Below are 19,613 nucleotides of genomic sequence, written 5' to 3'. Positions count from 1 at the left end.
TTCACAAGGGGCCAGATGCGACCCGCGATATGGTGCGGAGTGTCCCCCCGACCTTTTTCTAATTCACAATGAAAACTAACGTGAAATAATAAAGTTTGCTATAGCCCACTCACAAATCTGCCACCAAGCCCCAGAAGCCCCCTTGAGCAAGCATTTTAGTATATTTTTTATTTTTAAATAAACAAATGTGTAAAGTTAATAACCAGGTTTGAATTTATTTGGTAATTGCTAAAAATATATGTATACAACTGCCCAGCAGGAATACATACAATACATAAAAAAAAATCATTGAGGTTGAGAACACAAGAGAACACAATAGCACATCAGGGACCATATGTTGGAATTAAGTGTTTACACGTTTACATGCTATCCCTTGGATCTTTTATTGTCTCTATACCATGAATAAAGTCAGTCAATCAATCAATCAATCAATCAATCAATCAATTAATCAATCAATCAATCAAAAGGCTTATTTCCATTGTGGACTTTCTTACTCTGATATTAACCTAACCAATCAGCACTCCTCATGCCTAAACCTAACCAGTCATCAAAGCATGCTCGTTTTAGTTGAATACCAATATAAAGTATGATTGAATGTGGCAGCTCTCAATTTTCTGACCACTAGAGGGAGGGCTGGGCAATTTATCAATTTTATAGGCTATTGCTATTGTGATATGAGACTAGATACAGTGTTCAGTTTTCAATGATGACAGCCAGAGGAAAGAAACAAAAGCGCCCAGAGATTAGCTATGTCCAACGGAGTCGACTTGACTATTTCTAAATTGACTGAAAGCTAAAATATAGCCTTTTCCAGATTTTGACCTATAGCCAGGCACTTCAAAAGTCATACAGTGAGAAATACAGCATCAGTGGCAGTGCCTTTGTGGTTCACTGTCTGTCAGCTGCCTCCAGAGGGAGAGGTTGTGTGGGTAACGCTTTAGAATACAGCCCGCAAATAACCATGTAACTACAGGATAACAAGGCTGTACTTATAGTGTAACTACAGGGTAACAAGACTGTACTTATAGTATAACTACAGGGTAACAAGGCTGTACTTATAGTGTAACTACAGGGTAACAAGATCTGTACTTATAGTATAACTACAGGGTAACAAGACTGTACTTATAGTGTAACTACAGGGTAACAAGACTGTACTTATAGTATAACTACAGGGTAACAAGGCTGTACTTATAGTGTAACTACAGGGTAACAAGATCTGTACTTATAGTATAACTACAGGGTAACAAGGCTGTACTTATAGTGTAACTACAGGGTAACAAGGCTGTACTTATAGTACAGGGTAACAAGACTGTACTTATAGTATAACTACAGGGTAACAAGATCTGTACTTATAGTATAACTACAGGGTAACAAGACTGTACTTATAGTATAACTACAGGGTAACAAGACTGTACTTATAGTATAACTACAGGGTAACAAGACTGTACTTATAGTATAACTACAGGGTAACGAGATCTGTAGGCTACTTATAGTATAACTACAGGGTAACAAGACTACTTCTAATGTTTCTTATGAACTATGATTGAAATAAAATGTCATATGTATATGCCTAGTGGATGAAATTCAACTTGGTTGCTAAGAGTTGCATGTTGGGCAATTTGAGTAATTACCATAATGAGCGAATTAATTGCCAAAACTGGAAATTAGCATGAATTATATAAATAGTGAGGCTGAACCCAGGAAATTATTATACTGTATTGTTGCTTTTAATCAATTTAGAAAGGTGATCTAGAGTCTAAATTGATGTTTGGAAGTCCAGAAATTAATCTCTTGCCATAACCCATGTCTACTTAACTATTTCTAAATTGACTAAGAGCTCAAATATACAGTAGCCTTTTCCAGATTTTGACCTATAGCCAGGCACTTCAAAAGTCATACAGAGAGAAATACAGTCATATAGAGAGAAATACAGCATCAGTGGCAGTGCCTTTGTGGTTCACTGTGCATGTCAGCTGCCTTCAGATGGAGAGGTTGTGAGTTCTTATCTGGGATGCACAGACTGAAATTTCATGTGTTTTTTGAGGCAGCAACCTTATTTGTATTTGAATAAAAACGTTTAGTTTTTATTACATACATATTTGGGGGGGGGGGGCATTTCTGTCTTTATTTAGATAGGACAGTAGGCACTAGGCAGACAGGAAAGGTGAGGATAGAGAGAGGGGATGATATGCGGCAAAGGACCTCAGTTTCGGATTCGGACCCGAGCCTCCGTCGTATGTGCTACCAGGTGAGCCACCTGACAGTATCCTGCAGTCTTTATATGTCACCTGGACCAGATCTTTCCAGGTACTAAATTGGCTGGGATCCAGTAGATCTGGATGCTGATTGATCTGTGTGAGGCCACCAAACAGGTTTCCTCGAGTCAGGGAGTGGTGTGTGTGTGTGTGTGTGTGTGTGTGTGTGTGTGTGTGTGTGTGTGTGTGTGTGTGTGTGTGTGTGTGTGTGTGGTGAACAGGCCATAACGAGAAAAGCTCTGTTCCATCTGTGAACTTCTGTCAGCTGTTTTTACTCTGATGGGTTTGGCTCCAGTTTGGATCTTGTTATCGGTTTCTCATCTTGCTGCTGATTCCTCTGATCCATGTCCACTGCCAAAGCTATAAAGACCATGAGCTAAACTGAGGGACTGCTGGTTACACTTCAAGCCTTGGCAAGTGGCACACCCATCAAAGTCTGAGGACCCAGAGGGAGATTTCAAGGGTGTAGTTGATGTGCAGATGATTGAATGGCAAATGATGATGGTTTTATGATGGGCTTTTAGACACTTAACAAAAACCTTTTTTCTAGTGGCAAATAAATAAGAAGTTACCCTGGCCCAGCAGTCAAATCACCTGGCCTAATGGACAAGGTGTATGATTTTGAATCAGAAGACTGAGGGTTTTAGTCCCTTTGTGGTAAACTTTCTAGTTCAGCAATTCCAGAAGTTTATTTTAGAGCTTCAGGCATTATAACTGTGATAACTGGTAGCACCACGTTAACAATGCCAAATGTCAATGATGTATGTATTTTATTTTATTTTCCTATCTCTGAGCCTGTTTGTCTTGTTCGTTTATTGTTCTATTAAAAAATGTAAAAAAAAAATCCACAATGGAAAGAAGCCTTTTGATTGATTGACTTTATTCATGGTTATAGAGACAATAAAAGATCCAAGGGATAGAATGTAAAATAGTCCATGGGCCAGACCAGATATCGGTACCATCTGGGTGGGCAAAACTTTACCTATACTAAATTAATTATAGGGTCAATATAAGTAAATTAATATATGATAGCCTTTCCACAGGAGTAGCTTTTCATATTTATTGGACATTTTCTTATTTCCCCCTATTTAGTCCATGGGCCAAACACAAAAATTGCACATATCGGTACCAGTCAATGGACAAATTCTAATCATGATTTTTGAACAGGTATATATCCATAGATGATATTTTAGTATGATAGCCTTTGCAGAATGGCAGCTTTGTCACAGTTATCGGCTCATGAAGTTAGCCAGCCCTTACAATAAATTCGATTCTAGGTGCTGATGCATAACCTATTTTAGGCTCAGGACCTTTAACCATGTTCTATGAGAACATGTTTGACAACATTTTAAAGGGTAGCTTCTTAGCTTTCATTTGAGCTCAGTTGTGAGTCTGTCTGACAAATAAAGAGCTCACATGGGCTCTTCAAAGTGTCAGTGACATTCATTTTTCCACAGTTTTCGCCTAAATTATAGTCTTTATTTCAGCACTGTGGCATCTAGGAACATCACAGACACAAACAACAAACACTGGAATACTCATAGGACTATAAGGATTCAGAAAAGGTATAATCAACGCATACTATCCCATCGTGAGGGGTGAATTTGACCCTTTGAATTTGGTAGAAGAATGCCTTCTCGAGGGAAATGGGCCAGAACCCAAAATGTAAGATATCGGTACCATCCGGGTGGACAAATTCTACTTGTGATTTTTTTAATTTCCTATTCATCCCTAGATTATGTTTTTATATTATAGACCTTGATGACCATGGTAACTTATTAACCACCCCTCTTAAATTATGGACTTATGGGAATTATGGGAAATCATCTTTCTTTCATTATATCCTCTCCCTGGGGTGTCTGGACTACTGACTGTTAATATTATATGTCTAGATATAGGCATGCTATCCTATGATACTATACATACCATACCATACTATACTATACTAGATAGATAGATATGCTATACTTAATTGTCTACTAAATTGGCACATTTCCCAGTCAAAAAGAGGGTAAATTGGCACGCTTTTCAGTCAATTTTCTTTTTATTTGTGTTACGGTATATGTACAGCTACATTCAAAATGTTTCCAGTCTTTCAACACAATATTAGGACAATCTACCCTTCCTGAGACCATGTCATCCACTAGGGCAACACCATCATCGTCATTCACATCTGAGTCTGTCAGCTGTGCAGCAAGCTCTTCTTCACTGTGTTGGTTGGCACATGTTTGTAGTTTGCACAGGTTTGTGCATTTCAGACCGTTATTGAGACATGTGCACTCTGGTGGTTTGCACGACCTCACACACTTGCAGGAGAGCAACTGCAAGACGGCACCTGGTGCTGGGGAACCGTGCATCCACTGGATTTCAAGCTGCCCCTCATCATCTGTGGTCCACCTATCGTCCTTAAAGTACACTCCATTGTTGATATCATGGAAAACTCCTTTGTGAATCCACTCAGTCCAGACCAATATGAGTTTGTCAGCTTGTCAACTGCAACTGTTGCCCTGCCAGATGTAGCTAACCTGCATGATTCCAGCCACAACATCCAGCAGTGGAGGAAACGGCTCTACAGCGCTGCCAGCAAAGCCAGTCTGATCAAATTCTTGTTTGAGGAATGGAAAGGACCCAAACACAGATAGAAACTACAAGACAAGGCCTTATATGTTACCTGTGAAGTAGTCTGCTTCAAAATCAACAAGAACCAATGGGAGGAGGTAACACAGCTCAAATCCTCTCAGGAAGAAGCTGACACTGCATGCTAATGCATGCTCTCCATGTAGCAGAGTCTGGCTTCAAGGCAGTGATCATCATGGCAGACACAGATGTCCTGCTACCGACTCTGGGTTGGAGCAAGGACATCCCATGCCCAATGTACCAAAAATGTGGAACACAGAACAAGACAATGTTCCAGGACATCACCAAACTATGCAAATCACGCGGCGATAGTACTGCTGGTGCCTTGATTGGCATGCGCACGTTCACTGGCTGCAACACTGTCAGCGCATTTGTAGGACACAGAAAAGTGGGCACCCTGAACAGACAGGACATATCAAGAAGCCTTCCTTGAGCTCGGCCGTGCTTGGGATGTCTCTAATGAGCTCTTCAAGAAGCTGCTGGAAATCATGTGCCACATGTATTATGTATATGTACCCTCTACACACATTACAGATGTCAACCTCCTCCGATACCAACTTTTCTGCACCATACGTGGGGAGGTCGAGTCCAGCCAGCTTCCACCATTTGAGGATTGGCTATTAATGCATTCCATTCATGCAAACGATCAGACTGCAATCTGTAGACGGTCTCTTCAAACCCAGCCATCTGTACCAAGCCCCAAGGACCATGGGTGGACCACAGACGATGAGGGACAGCTTGAAATCCAGTGGATGCACGGTTCCCCAGCACCAGACTGTTTTGCAGTTGCTCTCCTGCAAGTGTGTGAGGTCGTGCAAACCACCAGAGTGCACAGGTCTCAATAATGGTCTGAAGTGCACAAACCTGTGCAAACTACAAAAATGTGCCAACCAGCACACTCAGATGTGGATGACGATGATGGTGTTGCCCTCATGGGCGGCATGGTGTCTCAGGAAGGGTAGATTGTCTTAATATTGTCCTGAAAGACTGGAAATATTTTGAATGTAGCTGTTCATATAATGTAACACAAATAAAACTATTTTTGGCACTTTCCTGGTTTTGAACGACAGCAGTCCATAATTTAAGAGGGGATAAGCACTAATAAGCTACCAGTCATCAAGGTCTATCATATAAAAACATAATCTAGGGTTAACACTTTGAGTGCCACGGCCCTTGGGCAAAAGGTTGCTTGCTGTGCCACATAGGCCGCAATGCATTTTAAAACAGTCATATAATTTCTTTAATAATTACTATGTAAACACTGAACACGCACAAATAACGATGAGACTCTCTTCTATCACCTGCAAAAAAAAGTTTATTGATCCCATTTTCCGTTCTTTAGTTATGAGCCGGAGAAGATAGCTTGATTGAACGAAAAACAGACCTTTTTTTCTATGAGCTGAGATAATGAGCCTTTTGTGAAATTAAACATTTCAAGCACATCACTGACTCTGAAGCTAATTTTCTGATGTAGTCACACCTCAAAAATAATTTCCTTCAATAAAACAGTGAAGGCAAGGGAATTTTGTTTGGAAGAATAATATTTTTAGCTGCAACCAGCAGCGCTGGCCCCTGCGTGCGCTGCTGGTTGCAGCTTCTTGCTGATCTTTTGCTGCTGGTGGGCATCGGATATTCTGGCTTGCGTTTGCCAACCCTGTCCTGCTGTCTGGGTCTGTGTTGTGTGCTGCTCTGCGTGCCCCACCTCCCCCCCTCCTCCTCCCCCCCCGTTGTGGGAGGAGTGTCTCTCTGCTCTGCTTGGCTCTGCTGTTTGCTCTGCGTCTGCTCAGCACTGAAAGTCCGCTAGATCCAGCTTTTTTACAGCCGCGTGTACCAGCTCCCATGCTTTCAGTTGAGAATAATAACAAATCCACGGCTGATCATGCGAATGGGTGTTGCAGCGGACACGGAGGCTGTTGCAGCGGACACCGAGGTGCTCAATTGTGATAGCAGATTGGCTGCTGCAGGGGCACAGCTAAACAAGCCGCTGCATACGGACGGATGCGATGCGATTTCCTTTTCCCCAATGACTTCTTCTGTGTGTTTTACTCCACGTTCTCTCATCTGGAGAGCGCTGTCGCCACCTAAGGGTTCTGTAAAATAGGTTAGACACATTCAATACCTCTGATATTGTAAGAGGCGATGTAAGAAGCTGAGATGGACACCCCCCCGTCAAAAAAACAATTTCGAGTTATTGACGCCATTTGGCGTCGCTGGCACTCTATGGTAAATTTCTAATGACGCCATATGGCGTCGCTGGCACTCAATGTGGTCACATTCACCCCTCACGATGGGTACATTATACCTTTTCTGAATCCTTATAGACCAAATCACCTGGATGTTTACATTTACTTCCGGGTACCCCTGGGTCCACACATTATAATGGCGGTGGACGGCACAAACTGACATGTTGAAGACAAAAACAGACAAAGAAGACAAAAATGGTTCGTCCGTGTTGTGTTGTTGTTTAATATCATTCATAACAACACTTTCACTAACGTTAGTGGAGACCAGACTAGCTAATTTACCTGTTGGACCAGACCAGAGTAGACTTGAAGCTAAATTAAATTGACCTGGCGTCAGTAGCTCTGTCTGTACCAGGCTCTTTCTCGCCGAGAAGAGCCTGGTGACGCGAGGTTACTCTGTCTGTAACGTAAAAAAACAGCGAGTTTGACAGACAAACAAACTTTATTAGCTAGCTAACACTACATAAAACAAACACAGAAGAAAGGCTAGATACGTCGGACAAGCATGTTTACCAACCGTTTAACCATTTAAATTGAAAGTAGTCGGCCGAAAACAACGAGAGGGTTTGACAGCATTTATATGACAACACGCACATTTAAACCTGCCGCCTTTCCCAAGTGGTACCCGGAAGTAAATTTGTTTACATGGTGACGTCACGGTGATTTGGTCTATAGTCCTATGAGTATTCCAGTGTTTGTTGTTTGTGTCTGTGATGTTCCTAGTTGCCACAGTGCTGAAATAAAGACTATAGATTAGGCGAAAACTGTGGAAAAATGAATGTCACTGACACTTTGAAGAGCCCATGTGAGCTCTTTATTTGTCAGACAGACTCACAACTGAGCTCAAATGAAAGCTAAGAAGCTACCCTTTAAAATGTTGTCAAACATGTTCTCACAGAACATGAGTAAAGGTCCTGAAAATCTGCATAGAATAGGGTATGCATCAGCGCCTAGAATCCAATTTATTGTAAGGGCTGGCTAACTTCATGAGCTGATACCTGTGACAAAGCTGCCATTCTGCAAAGGCTATCATACTAAAATATCATCTATGGATATATACCTGTTCAAAAATCATGATTAGAATTTGCCCACTTGAGTGGTACCGATATGTGAAATTTTGGGGTTTGGCCCATGGACTAAAAGTGTAAACACTTATTTCCAACATGGTCCCTGATGTTTTATTGTGTTCTCAATCTTGATGATTTTTTAAATCTACTCTTTCTTAAATGTATTCCTGCTGGGCATCTCTTTTGATCAATTATCAAATAAATTCAATCAACAATCAATCAAAAGGCTTTGTTCCATAGTTTTTCTTACTCTGATATTAACCTAACCAATCATCACTACTCATGCCTAAACCTAACCAATCTTCACTCATCATGCCTAAACCAAACCAATCATCACTCTGCATGCCCTAAACCTAACCAATCACTCCTCATGCCTAAACCTTTGCATGTGAAAGTGTTTGCCATTGCCTTGTGGTCACTTGTAATATTATAGCTATATTTGTTATATTATTTGGCCAAATTAATGTAAAAACAACATTTATTTTGAATGTGCTAATGTGCTGCGTGCCATATCTGGTTTTATTTCGGGGGCGGGGGGGACTTTGAAGTCATGAAAATCGATTATTTTCTTAGCACCCCCACATATTGGTCTAGCCTCCCCCAAGCGTCCCCCTTAGAGAAAATCCTGGAGCCGTGCCTGTTCCTTTCATTTCATTGCCCAAAATTGTAGTTTGAGTAGTTAAACTACACAAAAATCACCAAAAAGTAGTTAAATTACTTGACTCACTACGCAAATATGAATGTAGTTTAACTACCAGCAAGCTGCTGCAAAATGTACAGTAGTTAAACTACGTAGTTCAACCACATGTAGTTCACTACTCCCAACACTGGTTATACTAGGTTTCAGTATACATGCTACAGCATGCGCTGGGACGCGTCATCAGTGATGTTGACTGGGGTCGTGGGGTGTTTCGGGTCTGACAACATCATACACCCTCGCCCAGTAGACCCAGCCGAGGCCGATTACGACCCCGACCCGCGTCCCAGAAGCAGCCGCTCTGTCTGCAACGTTGCCCACGGAAGGGTTGATCACGCCCAATCCGCTGCAATAGAGTTTAGTGCTACACCGCATTATTGAGAGACCTTCGGTGCATGGAGGTCTAATGCCCTGTGGGGTGATTCCAGGCCGGGCACCTCCTTCGTCTCACCAGAACCTCCTGCGGAAAAAGGCAATCCTACCATGCCGTACCATGGGCAGGGAGGATGCCTCAAGGAGGCCTGTGCGCTGCACGTCATTCACCTATAACTATACCATGTTACCAAGACTAATTTAGTTTACGACAAATAAATAAACCTGGACGTCTCAATCTCATACCAACATGAAAGCACTTTTTAAACATGCTATTGGATATTTAGATATACATACTCAGATTTTATTTTTTAGGTATATGCAGTTAACAAGCCAATACTGCTGTAGGCCTACACTAAATGTATGTACCCATGATAGGGTAAAAAGGGCTCTTGTGGACATTTAACATTTGTTTTTATTGAAAATATAGGATATTTCAAGTATGAAACAATATTCTAATTTTCTGGAATGGAAAAGTAAAGGGATGGTACTGCTCAGTACTTACAGTATAATGTATGATGTATGAGGACAATCTCTTCCAAATATACAATTTCATAAATAACATGAATGAAAATATACAGCTCCAGTGATATATGAAAACAAAATCTTAGAAGCAGCTAGATGTGGGAGGCAAATATTGTTGTGACCACACCAATTAATATTCAACAAAAGGAAACAAAACCCTCTTTGGTCAAACTGTGACGAGAGCTCTCTTGTGTATAAGACTGCAGTAATCACTTGGATAAAGCCCCAGACTGTATTAGTTTAGCTTCTGTCCATCTTTTTTGCTTTCACCCTAAAATCTAGTTGACACTGATAATAGTGTTTTAATAATTAAAGTGAAATCACCAACAATGAAGCAAATAGGGGCAGACAATAATGAAGCAAAGAGAGTAGGACCTGTTCCCTCCAACATATCTACTGCAATATAGAACATAATTACTTTCTATTGATTCAGGACTATACACATTTTTATACAAACTTTGTATTGTACAGTGCAGACAAATACCCGATGTACAAATATTGCATTTTCAAAGACAATGCTTTCCGGCCTTGACCAATGACCAATAGTATCCCTTTTATGTTACATTTGTGGTAACAACACAACTCATCACCCAGTGTCCACTACATTGGCACAACAAAAGAGAGATTGTGCAGACAAAAATAAATCTGAAAAAATAAAACAAAAACCAAACCAAACAAACCCATATTTGAATGTTGAAAAGGAGCAAATACTTGCACATAATGTCTCCATGATCATCACATGGTGGTCAAGAGAAAGACAGCATATTTCCTGATAATAATTAACATGTTTTACACAATTCAAGTGTTCATGAGCTTGAGCTCAAGCTCTGGAACTTCTCCCGTAAATTCTTCACCAGATTACTCTCCGTCTTCTTCCCTAAACTCAGGCCTGCAGACTTCTTGGCACAGTCCAGGCCCTCGTGGAGGAGGTTGCCTCTGTCTTGGAGTTTGCCATTTTCTCTTGTCATTAGTTCCTGTTCCCCTGGCCTCCCTCCATCTCCCGACTTGCCTCCAGGAACTCTTTCCACTATGATGACTTTGTGTTCATTGGGCAGAGTGGCCTGACCAGGTATGTAGCAGGTCCTCACCGGTTCCTGAAGGTTCTGCACTTCATGGAGAGGTAGAGTGCAGAGCATGTGGTCCAAGGAGCTCCACCTGCACAGGGGTGGCTGGGCCTGGGGCTGGAGCCAATCCTCTACCACAGGACTCCCATCCTGGCATACCGTTTCAGACTGGGTCTCAGGAGAGTCCGTCAGAGCTGTGTGGAGGTCTGCAAAGCCGTTGCAGCTTGGTGAGTAGCCAGTAGGTTTCCGTGATGAACTACTGAATCTGTCAGTGCAGCACTCCAGCATCCTCTCTGGGACTGAGCAGCTACGGGCCACTTTTGGGTGGTGGGAAGCCCCTGGGTCCAGCCTGGGGTGGGTGTATTTGGAGCGCAGCTCCTGGATGTCAGGCCAGTGGAAGCTCTCTGACTGAACTGGGCTGTGGGGGTTGGTTGCGAGGAGGGGGGATGGGGATGTGACCTGGGAGCTGGCTCCAGAGCTGGGGGTCTGGGTTGGGCTTGGGGAATGCAGTTCATGGATGATCACCTGATCGTAAGTGTTCAAGGGCAAGGGCAGATTGGGTCTAGCTACACAGACACACAGACACAGACACACACACAGACAGACACACACACAGACAGACACACACACACACACACACACACACACACACACACACACACACACACACACACACACACACACACACACACACACACACACACACACACACACACACACACACACAATTAGTTATAGTGTTCTCCATACATGAATTAATACTGTGAAAGATGTGGATGCAAAAAGTAAGCAATATGTAATTTTTTATGTCCTTACTTACTCTTGTCCCTCCATTGTGTCTTCTCCTCATGGACAGCTGCCATTTTCCCGGAGCCTTGTTGATTTTCAGAGTCTCGGTTCCTCTGCCTGACTGCAGGTCTGTTATTTTTGATCCGCTGACTGTATTGACGTGCCAACTGGAAGACCTTGTTTTTCATTTTTCCCATATCTTGTAGGATCTGGTCCTCATCCATATCCGATCGGAGGGTAATGATCCTAGGTAGCGGGGCCCGGGCGACTCTGCCCCTCTCCTGGGACCAGGGGATCTTCCTCAGCCAAGAGTCCTGCCCAAATCCCCCCTCCTTTGCTGGGAAGGGTGTGGGTGGTGAAGAGCAGGGGGACCCTTCTGAGGCAGTGCTCATTTCGGACTCTTCTATAATCTGCAGTGGCACCTCTCTGGTTTTTATATCCGAGGTGTCTAAGCTGATCTCCCCTCCCTGTGTCACATGTAAAGTCAAGTTATGGGGTCTCTCCTGCCCAGTCTGCCGGACGTCCTGCTTCTCCTCAAGGCTGATATTTACCTCCATTTCCATGTCCTGCCAAACCTTGAGCATGTCCGAAGAGGGTCTGAACACCTCATCTGTTGTAGAGGCATCACTGACACTCTGATATCTAGCTTTGGCTTCCAATGGTCTCTGTGGTTCAAGTCTAGCATGGGGTTCAGTTCTTTGATTCTTTTCTAAGCCAGGAAGGTCAAACACAGACCAGGAAGTGGGCCGGCCAGGAGAGGAGCCTTTCCTGTGGACAGGGCCAGCCTGATCCTGAGGAATACTGTTCAGCTGTCTGCTCAGGTGCCTGACCAGACCTGCTGGGATATAAGAGAGACTTTCCCTGCGCTTGATGCTAAAGTTAGCATCTTGGTGCTCAGCATGCTCATAGTACCTTCTGATCTTGTGGATGAGGAGGCGGTCCTGTTTGGAGAGAGTGGACCTGCGTTCCACTTCGACGAGGGGGCCCGGTGCAGGTTCCTGGGCAGGGGTTGACAGCTCAGCCTGGGGGGTGAGCTGTGGCACTGGGGAAGGGCTGGCCAGCACTTGGGTCTTCTCCTCAAACACAGGGAGGTTGTCGGAGGTCTGGCTGCCTATTGGAGGGGAGGGGCAGGCAAGGGAGCACAGGTCCTCTGAAACAAGACTGCTCCGTCGGGACAGGCTGCTGATGAAGTGCTCAGCGATCGCACTGGCCTGGTCCAACACAGAGGAAGGTAGGATGCTCTTATTGTCCAACAACGCTTCCTCGTCATCCTCTGAGAACTCCCCGTTAGTCAGTACGCTGGTTTCCTCCACTTGGAGGCCAGAGGAGTCACTCTCTCCTTGCTCCTCTTCTTGTCCGGTTCCTCTAGAAGAAGTATCCTCAGGTTCTGGTTCTGGGGCGTGGGTTTCCTCGGGGAGGAAAGGTGAGGTAGGAGACTCAGGACATTGGGATTGGCTCCGCTCCAGGTGATGGTTGTTGTCTGCTTGGTGGGCACATTCCAGAGGGGACAGCTCCGCCACGGTGACCTGAAACATGATAGGAGTGTTTGCAAAGTGGGATGTAATGAGCAAGAGAGACATGATCAGGTAACGACAAACAATCCATTTCACATTAATTAAATGACCAATTCAAAGTCAAGTAGGCAGTTAAATCTACAGTATCCCCTCTGCAGCTCTATTATATTGACCTACTCCCATGCACAATATCAACTGCGGTACAATTATGGAGACATTCTGGTCCCATTTCCAGCTTTATTGCTAGTGATTCCTCATTGGGCCATTCCCATTACCCTTGCGAATTAAGCGGTGAATGAGGCAATTTCTGTAGTCCTAACAGGTGATGTCACCCTAGTCTGCCATTAAGATAACTATATTTCCAGGTGATTCCCTGCTCTGGTGGAGTATCTGTATTGGCAAATGAGTGTACTTTCGAGCTGTGGGGAGGAGATAAGGGGAGGCAGAATAACAACCGGTCATACTTTGCTACAGTGCAGAAACTGTCTCGCTAAGTTATCAGGAGACTCAGGCAGGAGCAGCTCCTGCCTCAGAAATCAACTGCTGCTTTTCTCATGGAAGTGCTAACCACAGGGCAGGAAGATGTATGCATGTGTGGGGTGAGGGTGGAGGGGACAATTTAATTTCCAGGACTAAACATCAGGCACCAACACAGCCACAGGCATGCTTTAATACAAACAGGCTTTAGCAAAAGTGCTGGGCTCATGGTCAAGGTCAATTACTGGGTAGGAAACGTATAGTGTAGAATACAATCAGCCACATGCAGCCTCACAGACACAGGTCACATGCAGCCTCACAGACACATGTCACATGCAGCCTCACAGACACATGTCACATGCAGCCTCACAGACACGGCCTGGAAACATAATTATACATGTCACATGCAGCCTCACAGACACGGCCTGGAAACATAATTATACATGTCACATGCAGCCTCACAGACACGGCCTGGAAACATAATTATACATGTCACATGCAGCCTCACAGACACGTCACATGCAGCCTCACAGACACGGCCTGGAAACATAATTATACATGTCACATGCAGCCTCACAGACACGGCCTGGAAACATAATTATACATGTCACATGTAGCCTCACAGACACAGCCTGGAAACATAATTATACAACATTCCGTTTCCGTTACAACGTTTCCAAACATGTAAAGGGATCTTAATAGGTACCTGGGCCTCTTCCACAGCCACAGCGCTGGGTTTCTCCTCCTGACTGCAAGTTTCTACCTCCTCTCTCAGTGTAGTTTGCAGTTCAGTATCAGGACCTCTTTTCTGATCATCCTGAAAGAGTAACACCACATGAAAGGGAGTCGAATTTTGATTCTAATTCCTGCTATGGGCCTACTGTGAGACAGCCTGAGGCAGGAAAATCCAACAAATCAATATCATGTCACAGTGGACAGACAGCGACACTACAGGTAAGTGTATATTCAGGTCACATTTGAAAAATCCTATAAAACAGGGGTTTTCAAAGTCTGAGACCGTGGGCCTCCCCTCAGACAAAACTTGGAAAAAGGTGCCCCCCACCCACCGCTTAGTTTACTTGATTGGTTTACCTGAATTCCTGGATGCCCATGGGATCATGATTATGTTATTTGATCCCATAGACACTCAACAATTGCGCCAAAATAGCCTGATAATACTTCAGACTACACCAAATACATACAATTTAGGTCTGTCTGAAGACATTTGTTTCTGACTCTTGGAAAGTGGGAAAACAGTAAAATCCCCCCAAATTACTGTATCTCTGAACTATCTATTTAACCAAATCACACACTTAGGCTAGTATATGAGATCTCCTTCTGATAACGAATGTAATATTTTTCCCCACTTCCATTCACTGAGCCTCCCCTGAAACTGTTTGGAGACCCCCTGGGGAGGCCCGCCTCCCACTTTGAAAACCTCTGCTCTAAAACAATTGAAATTAAACACTTTCTACTGAAATGACATGCATTCATTCATATTCGGAAACAATATTATTATTACTACAATTAGCCATAACAAAAGCTTTCTAATTATGAAAATTCAGAAGGGAAGTATGATTAGGAAATATGATGATCAAAGAGCATCTAATTAAAGGCCACATTACCCTTTAAGTCAAACATAATTTAGGACAAATGCAAATGTGGGGATCTTTATACCATCCAAATAAAATATCCAAGACAACATGATTATAGAAGACTACAGAGTGGAACCGGAGCTAGACAGGTGACAGACACACAACCAGATGAGAACGGTGTGTCGGTGCATGCAAGTAAAAGAAAGATCTCTACATGCACTTAGTATGACCTTGATCTTATTAGCAGTCTGGGAGAGCTTCAGTCCATGCAGTGTGTTTGGTGTGAATTTGAATTGAGGCATTCAATGTGCACAGCAAACGGTAGGAGATGTTAGTTGATTTTGACGAGGGAGGGAGGGGGAGATGAGAGAGAGAGTGAAGTGGTAAGTGGTGGAATGGAGTAGGAAATGGGAAACCCGTGGGTGGCAGAAAGCCTCACCGTTGTGAAGTGAGAAGAAAGTAAAGCCCTGGCCCTATAGTGCCAGCAGGAGATGGCTGCCAGCATGGAGCTGGCAAAGTCGGCTACCTGGTCGTCTCCCATCAGTATATCCTCCTTGTAACTCTCTCCCTCCTCCTCTGCCTTGTCCAGCTCCAGCCCACCCTCGCTGAGTGAAGAGCTCAGTTTAAGGTCACTGTGAGTAGGACTTAGCTGCTCCAGAGAGTCGCTTCTGGGGATTAGATCCTCCACATCCTCCTCCACAAAAGGGCTCTCAGCCTGGGGCTCGCCTAGACTGGAGGCCAGCGTACTGACACTAGTGGCTGGCTGCAGGGAGCACCTGCCCCCCAGCAGTGCACCTTCACTGTCTGCATGCTGTAGCGTGAAGTCATAGACATGTGGTTTGTTACTGCAAAGCCAGTGCTAGAGCTGTGCTGTGATTGCAACATAAATAGGATGGAATCACCATGAAGCTGCTTTAGCATATGGTGAGATATAAACTTGTAATCCAGCTTTAGCATATGGTGAGATATGAATTTGTAATCCAGCCAAGTCAAAGAAAATAACTCCAAGATCTCATGAACAAGTCACATTATCAATCACATACAGTACACTGCAAAGCATAAAACTCTGCCTTGGAAAAGCACAACAAAAAATCAGTTCTGTAAGGCTTAACGTTAGGCTTAATGTTAGACGTGCACTTTCTCATTTTTGGGTTGAGTCTGCAAAATGCAAAGTTTAAAGTCAAACCATATCTCACCACAACACACTGAACTAAATGAACTGATGCTTTGCTACAATAAAAATACTTTTAGATTTCAGATGCTTACCTTCAAAATAGCTGCATGGAGAGCAAAGGTAAAGACAAAGGGGAGATAAATAAAGGAGAATGTCAGTAACACTGAAACCAAATACCACCATGCACCACTTACATGTTGTGGGTATAATAATACAATGTGAATATCTTATGCATCTTCCACCATGGTCAGTAGACAATCTGTCTCCACAAGCAGCAATACTTGTGGCAGTAGTTTGTCTTGTCCTGGTTGAAGGGAGGTCTTGTGATTAGATAAATGCCAATTAGAAATCTCTTCCTCTCAGGAACTCAAACTGACCATGATGCAATTATGAGCTCCTCCCTCACCAACATGGGGAGGGCAACATGGAAATTGCTTCTTCATTACATTGGTTTAAAATTGATTTCGACTGGGAGCAGCAAAGAAGGGCTGGGGAGAAAAATACAGACGATTTATTTTTCATAACAGCCAATTAGGATAGATGAGAGCAGGGAGAGGCACAGATCTGAAAGCAAGGCTGGATTTTGACTATAGAGAGAAGAGTTTGTGTATGACAAAGCCTTCCACCAATGTGGCATATAAATCACTTGATTACGAGTGAGGCCAGCGGAGTGAACATATTTTAAGCTTCATTTGGGCTTCTTTGCTCATCCTGTCATGTTCACAACAGGAGACATTAGGCTCATTAATGCACGAGGGAGGTACATCAGCGTCATTTCATTGATTATTTAGCCTACATCTCCAGACAGGCCAAAAGGAGGTCAGGACCTAATGTTAATTCATATTATGTGTTCTTCTACACATCCAAAAGGGCCGCTGGTACACACAGTACACCTAGTAGCAGCGGAGAACCATCAATCTACTCTTCCCTGTACCAAAATCCTACAATACATCCAAAGATAAAAACATATAATACTACAATGTACCAACCTTTTGTGGTCCTTATGATCTGCTTTGCAGGCTCTAAAGTAGGGGGGGGGAATGTCACAGATGGAATAAGTGACAGATAATGATCGGCAATAGCATTCTATGAATCATTGCTGTGTAAGTTCCCATGAACAAAATGAACTGCACATGATTAATTTTACAACAACATCCCGAGAGAGAGAGAGAGAGAGAGAGAGAGAGAGAGAGAGAGAGAGGGAGGGAGGGAGAGAGAGAGGGAGGGAGGGAGAGAGAGAGGGAGGGAGGGAGGGAGAGAGGTTCAGAAAATGTGTAACGCAATGAAGTTATGCTTTGGACCTGATTTTTTCTTTGTGATATTTGGTGATGTTACAGAAACCAGCAGTTATATTATTAACATTATTATTTTCTAGGAAAATCTGCTGATGCAGATTCGTTGAATAGTAATTATTTTAGAAGGTTTATTAAACGTTACTTTATTTTGGAAGGATATATTGCAAAGCAGAATGATGATGTTAAGGGATATACATTAAAATAAAATATACATTTGTTGAGGCAGACGGATGGTGATAAGTTCATTATCCCGATGTGGTGGCCGGTGTGTCGCGCATCCCTACAATGTGGGTTGGGGGGTCCTGTGAGGAGGGGGTACTGTGTTTGTGTATATGTTTGAGTGTATGTGTACGTGTACATGTATGATTTTGTAGATGTATGCGGTTTTTGTATTTTTGTTTGTTTATGTTCAATAAAAAATAGAGAGAGAGAGAGAGAGAGAGAGAGAGAATAGAATGTGATTGGGGGGGGGGGGGTTTCACCTGATCTCCTGCGTCCATTCCGTCCTCCATGAGGGAAGTCTTCAGCCTGGCAAGACTCAGCTTTCTTCAGCCTCTCTGGACTGTAGCGGTACTTCCCAGCATCTAGGCAACGAGAGGGCACATATTTTTTCTCAACACCGCAATTACAAAAATGATTAGCTCCAGATAGATGGGTGGGTTACGGGCTACATAAGTATTCCTGGTAAATTTAACAGCATTCCAGATAGATGGGAGGGTTACGGGCTACATATTCCTGGTAAATTTAACAGCATTCCAGATAGATGGGTGGGTTACGGGCTACATATTCCTGGTAAATTGAACAGCATTCCAGATAGATGGGTGGGTTACGGGCTACATATTCCTGGTAAATTGAACAGCATTCCAGATAGATGGGTGGGTTACGGGCTACATATTCCTGGTAAATTTAACAGCATTCCAGATAGATGGAAGGGTTACGGGCTACATATTCCTGGTAAATTTAACAGCATTCCAGATAGATGGGTGGATTACGGGCTACATATTCCTGGTAAATTGAACAGCATTCCAGATAGATGGGTGGGTTACGGGCTACATATTCCTGGTAAATTTGACAGCATTCCAGATAGATGGGTGGGTTACGGGCTACATATTCCTGGTAAATTTGACAGCATTCCAGATAGATGGGTGGGTTACGGGCTACATATTCCTGGTAAATTTAACAGCATTCCAGATAGATGGGTGGGTTACGGGCTACATATTCCTGGTAAATTGAACAGCATTCCAGATAGATGGGTGGGTTACGGGCTACATATTCCTGGTAAATTTGACAGCATTCCAGATAGATGGGTGGGTTACGGGCTACATATTCCTGGTAAATTTGACAGCATTCCAGATAGATGGGTGGGTTACGGGCTACATATTCCTGGTAAATTTGACAGCATTCCAGATAGATGGGTGGGTTACGGGCTACATATTCCTGGTAAATTGAACAGCATTCCAGATAGATGGGTGGGTTACGGGCTACATATTCCTGGTAAATTTAACAGCATTCCAGATAGATGGAAGGGTTACGGGCTACATATTCCTGGTAAATTGAACAGCATTCCAGATAGATGGGAGGGTTACGGGCTACATATTCCTGGTAAATTGAACAGCATTCCAGATAGATGGGAGGGTGGGTTACGGGCTACATATTCCTGGTAAATTTGACAGCATTCCAGATAGATGGGTGGGTTACGGGCTACATATTCCTGGTAAATTTAACAGCATTCCAGATAGATGGAAGGGTTACGGGCTACATATTCCTGGTAAATTTAACAGCATTCCAGATAGATGGGTGGATTACGGGCTACATATTCCTGGTAAATTTAACAGCATTCCAGATAGATGGGCAGGTTACGGGCTACATATTCCTGGTAAATTTAACAGCATTCCATGTTTTTCACAGA

At 43.4% G+C, this 19,613-nt stretch overlaps 1 protein-coding gene across 1 annotated transcript in view; it reads right to left on the bottom strand.

Moving 5' to 3' along the window:
- Positions 1–9,689: 9,689 nt before the first annotated feature.
- Positions 9,690–19,613, bottom strand: part of LOC310774109 (pleckstrin homology domain-containing family G member 3-like) — a 47,693-nt gene continuing 37,769 nt past the window's right edge. The window contains exons 13-18 of the mRNA XM_083634176.1: positions 18,187–18,288; positions 17,388–17,431; positions 15,762–16,046; positions 14,347–14,457; positions 11,681–13,175; positions 9,690–11,426 (exon numbers count right to left, since the gene is read on the bottom strand). Of these exons, the coding sequence (XP_083490302.1) occupies positions 10,603–11,426; positions 11,681–13,175; positions 14,347–14,457; positions 15,762–16,046; positions 17,388–17,431; positions 18,187–18,288 (2,861 nt within the window). The 3' untranslated portion in view covers positions 9,690–10,602. The remainder of the gene's footprint in view (positions 11,427–11,680; positions 13,176–14,346; positions 14,458–15,761; positions 16,047–17,387; positions 17,432–18,186; positions 18,289–19,613) is intronic.

The sequence above is a fragment of the Poromitra crassiceps genome (genome assembly GCF_964638095.1).
Source record: "Poromitra crassiceps genome assembly, chromosome: 3".
NCBI classification, from domain to species: domain Eukaryota; kingdom Metazoa; phylum Chordata; class Actinopteri; order Beryciformes; family Melamphaidae; genus Poromitra; species Poromitra crassiceps.
Note: the sequence above shows the minus strand (reverse complement) of the source record. Positions and strands in the feature narration are given on the sequence as shown.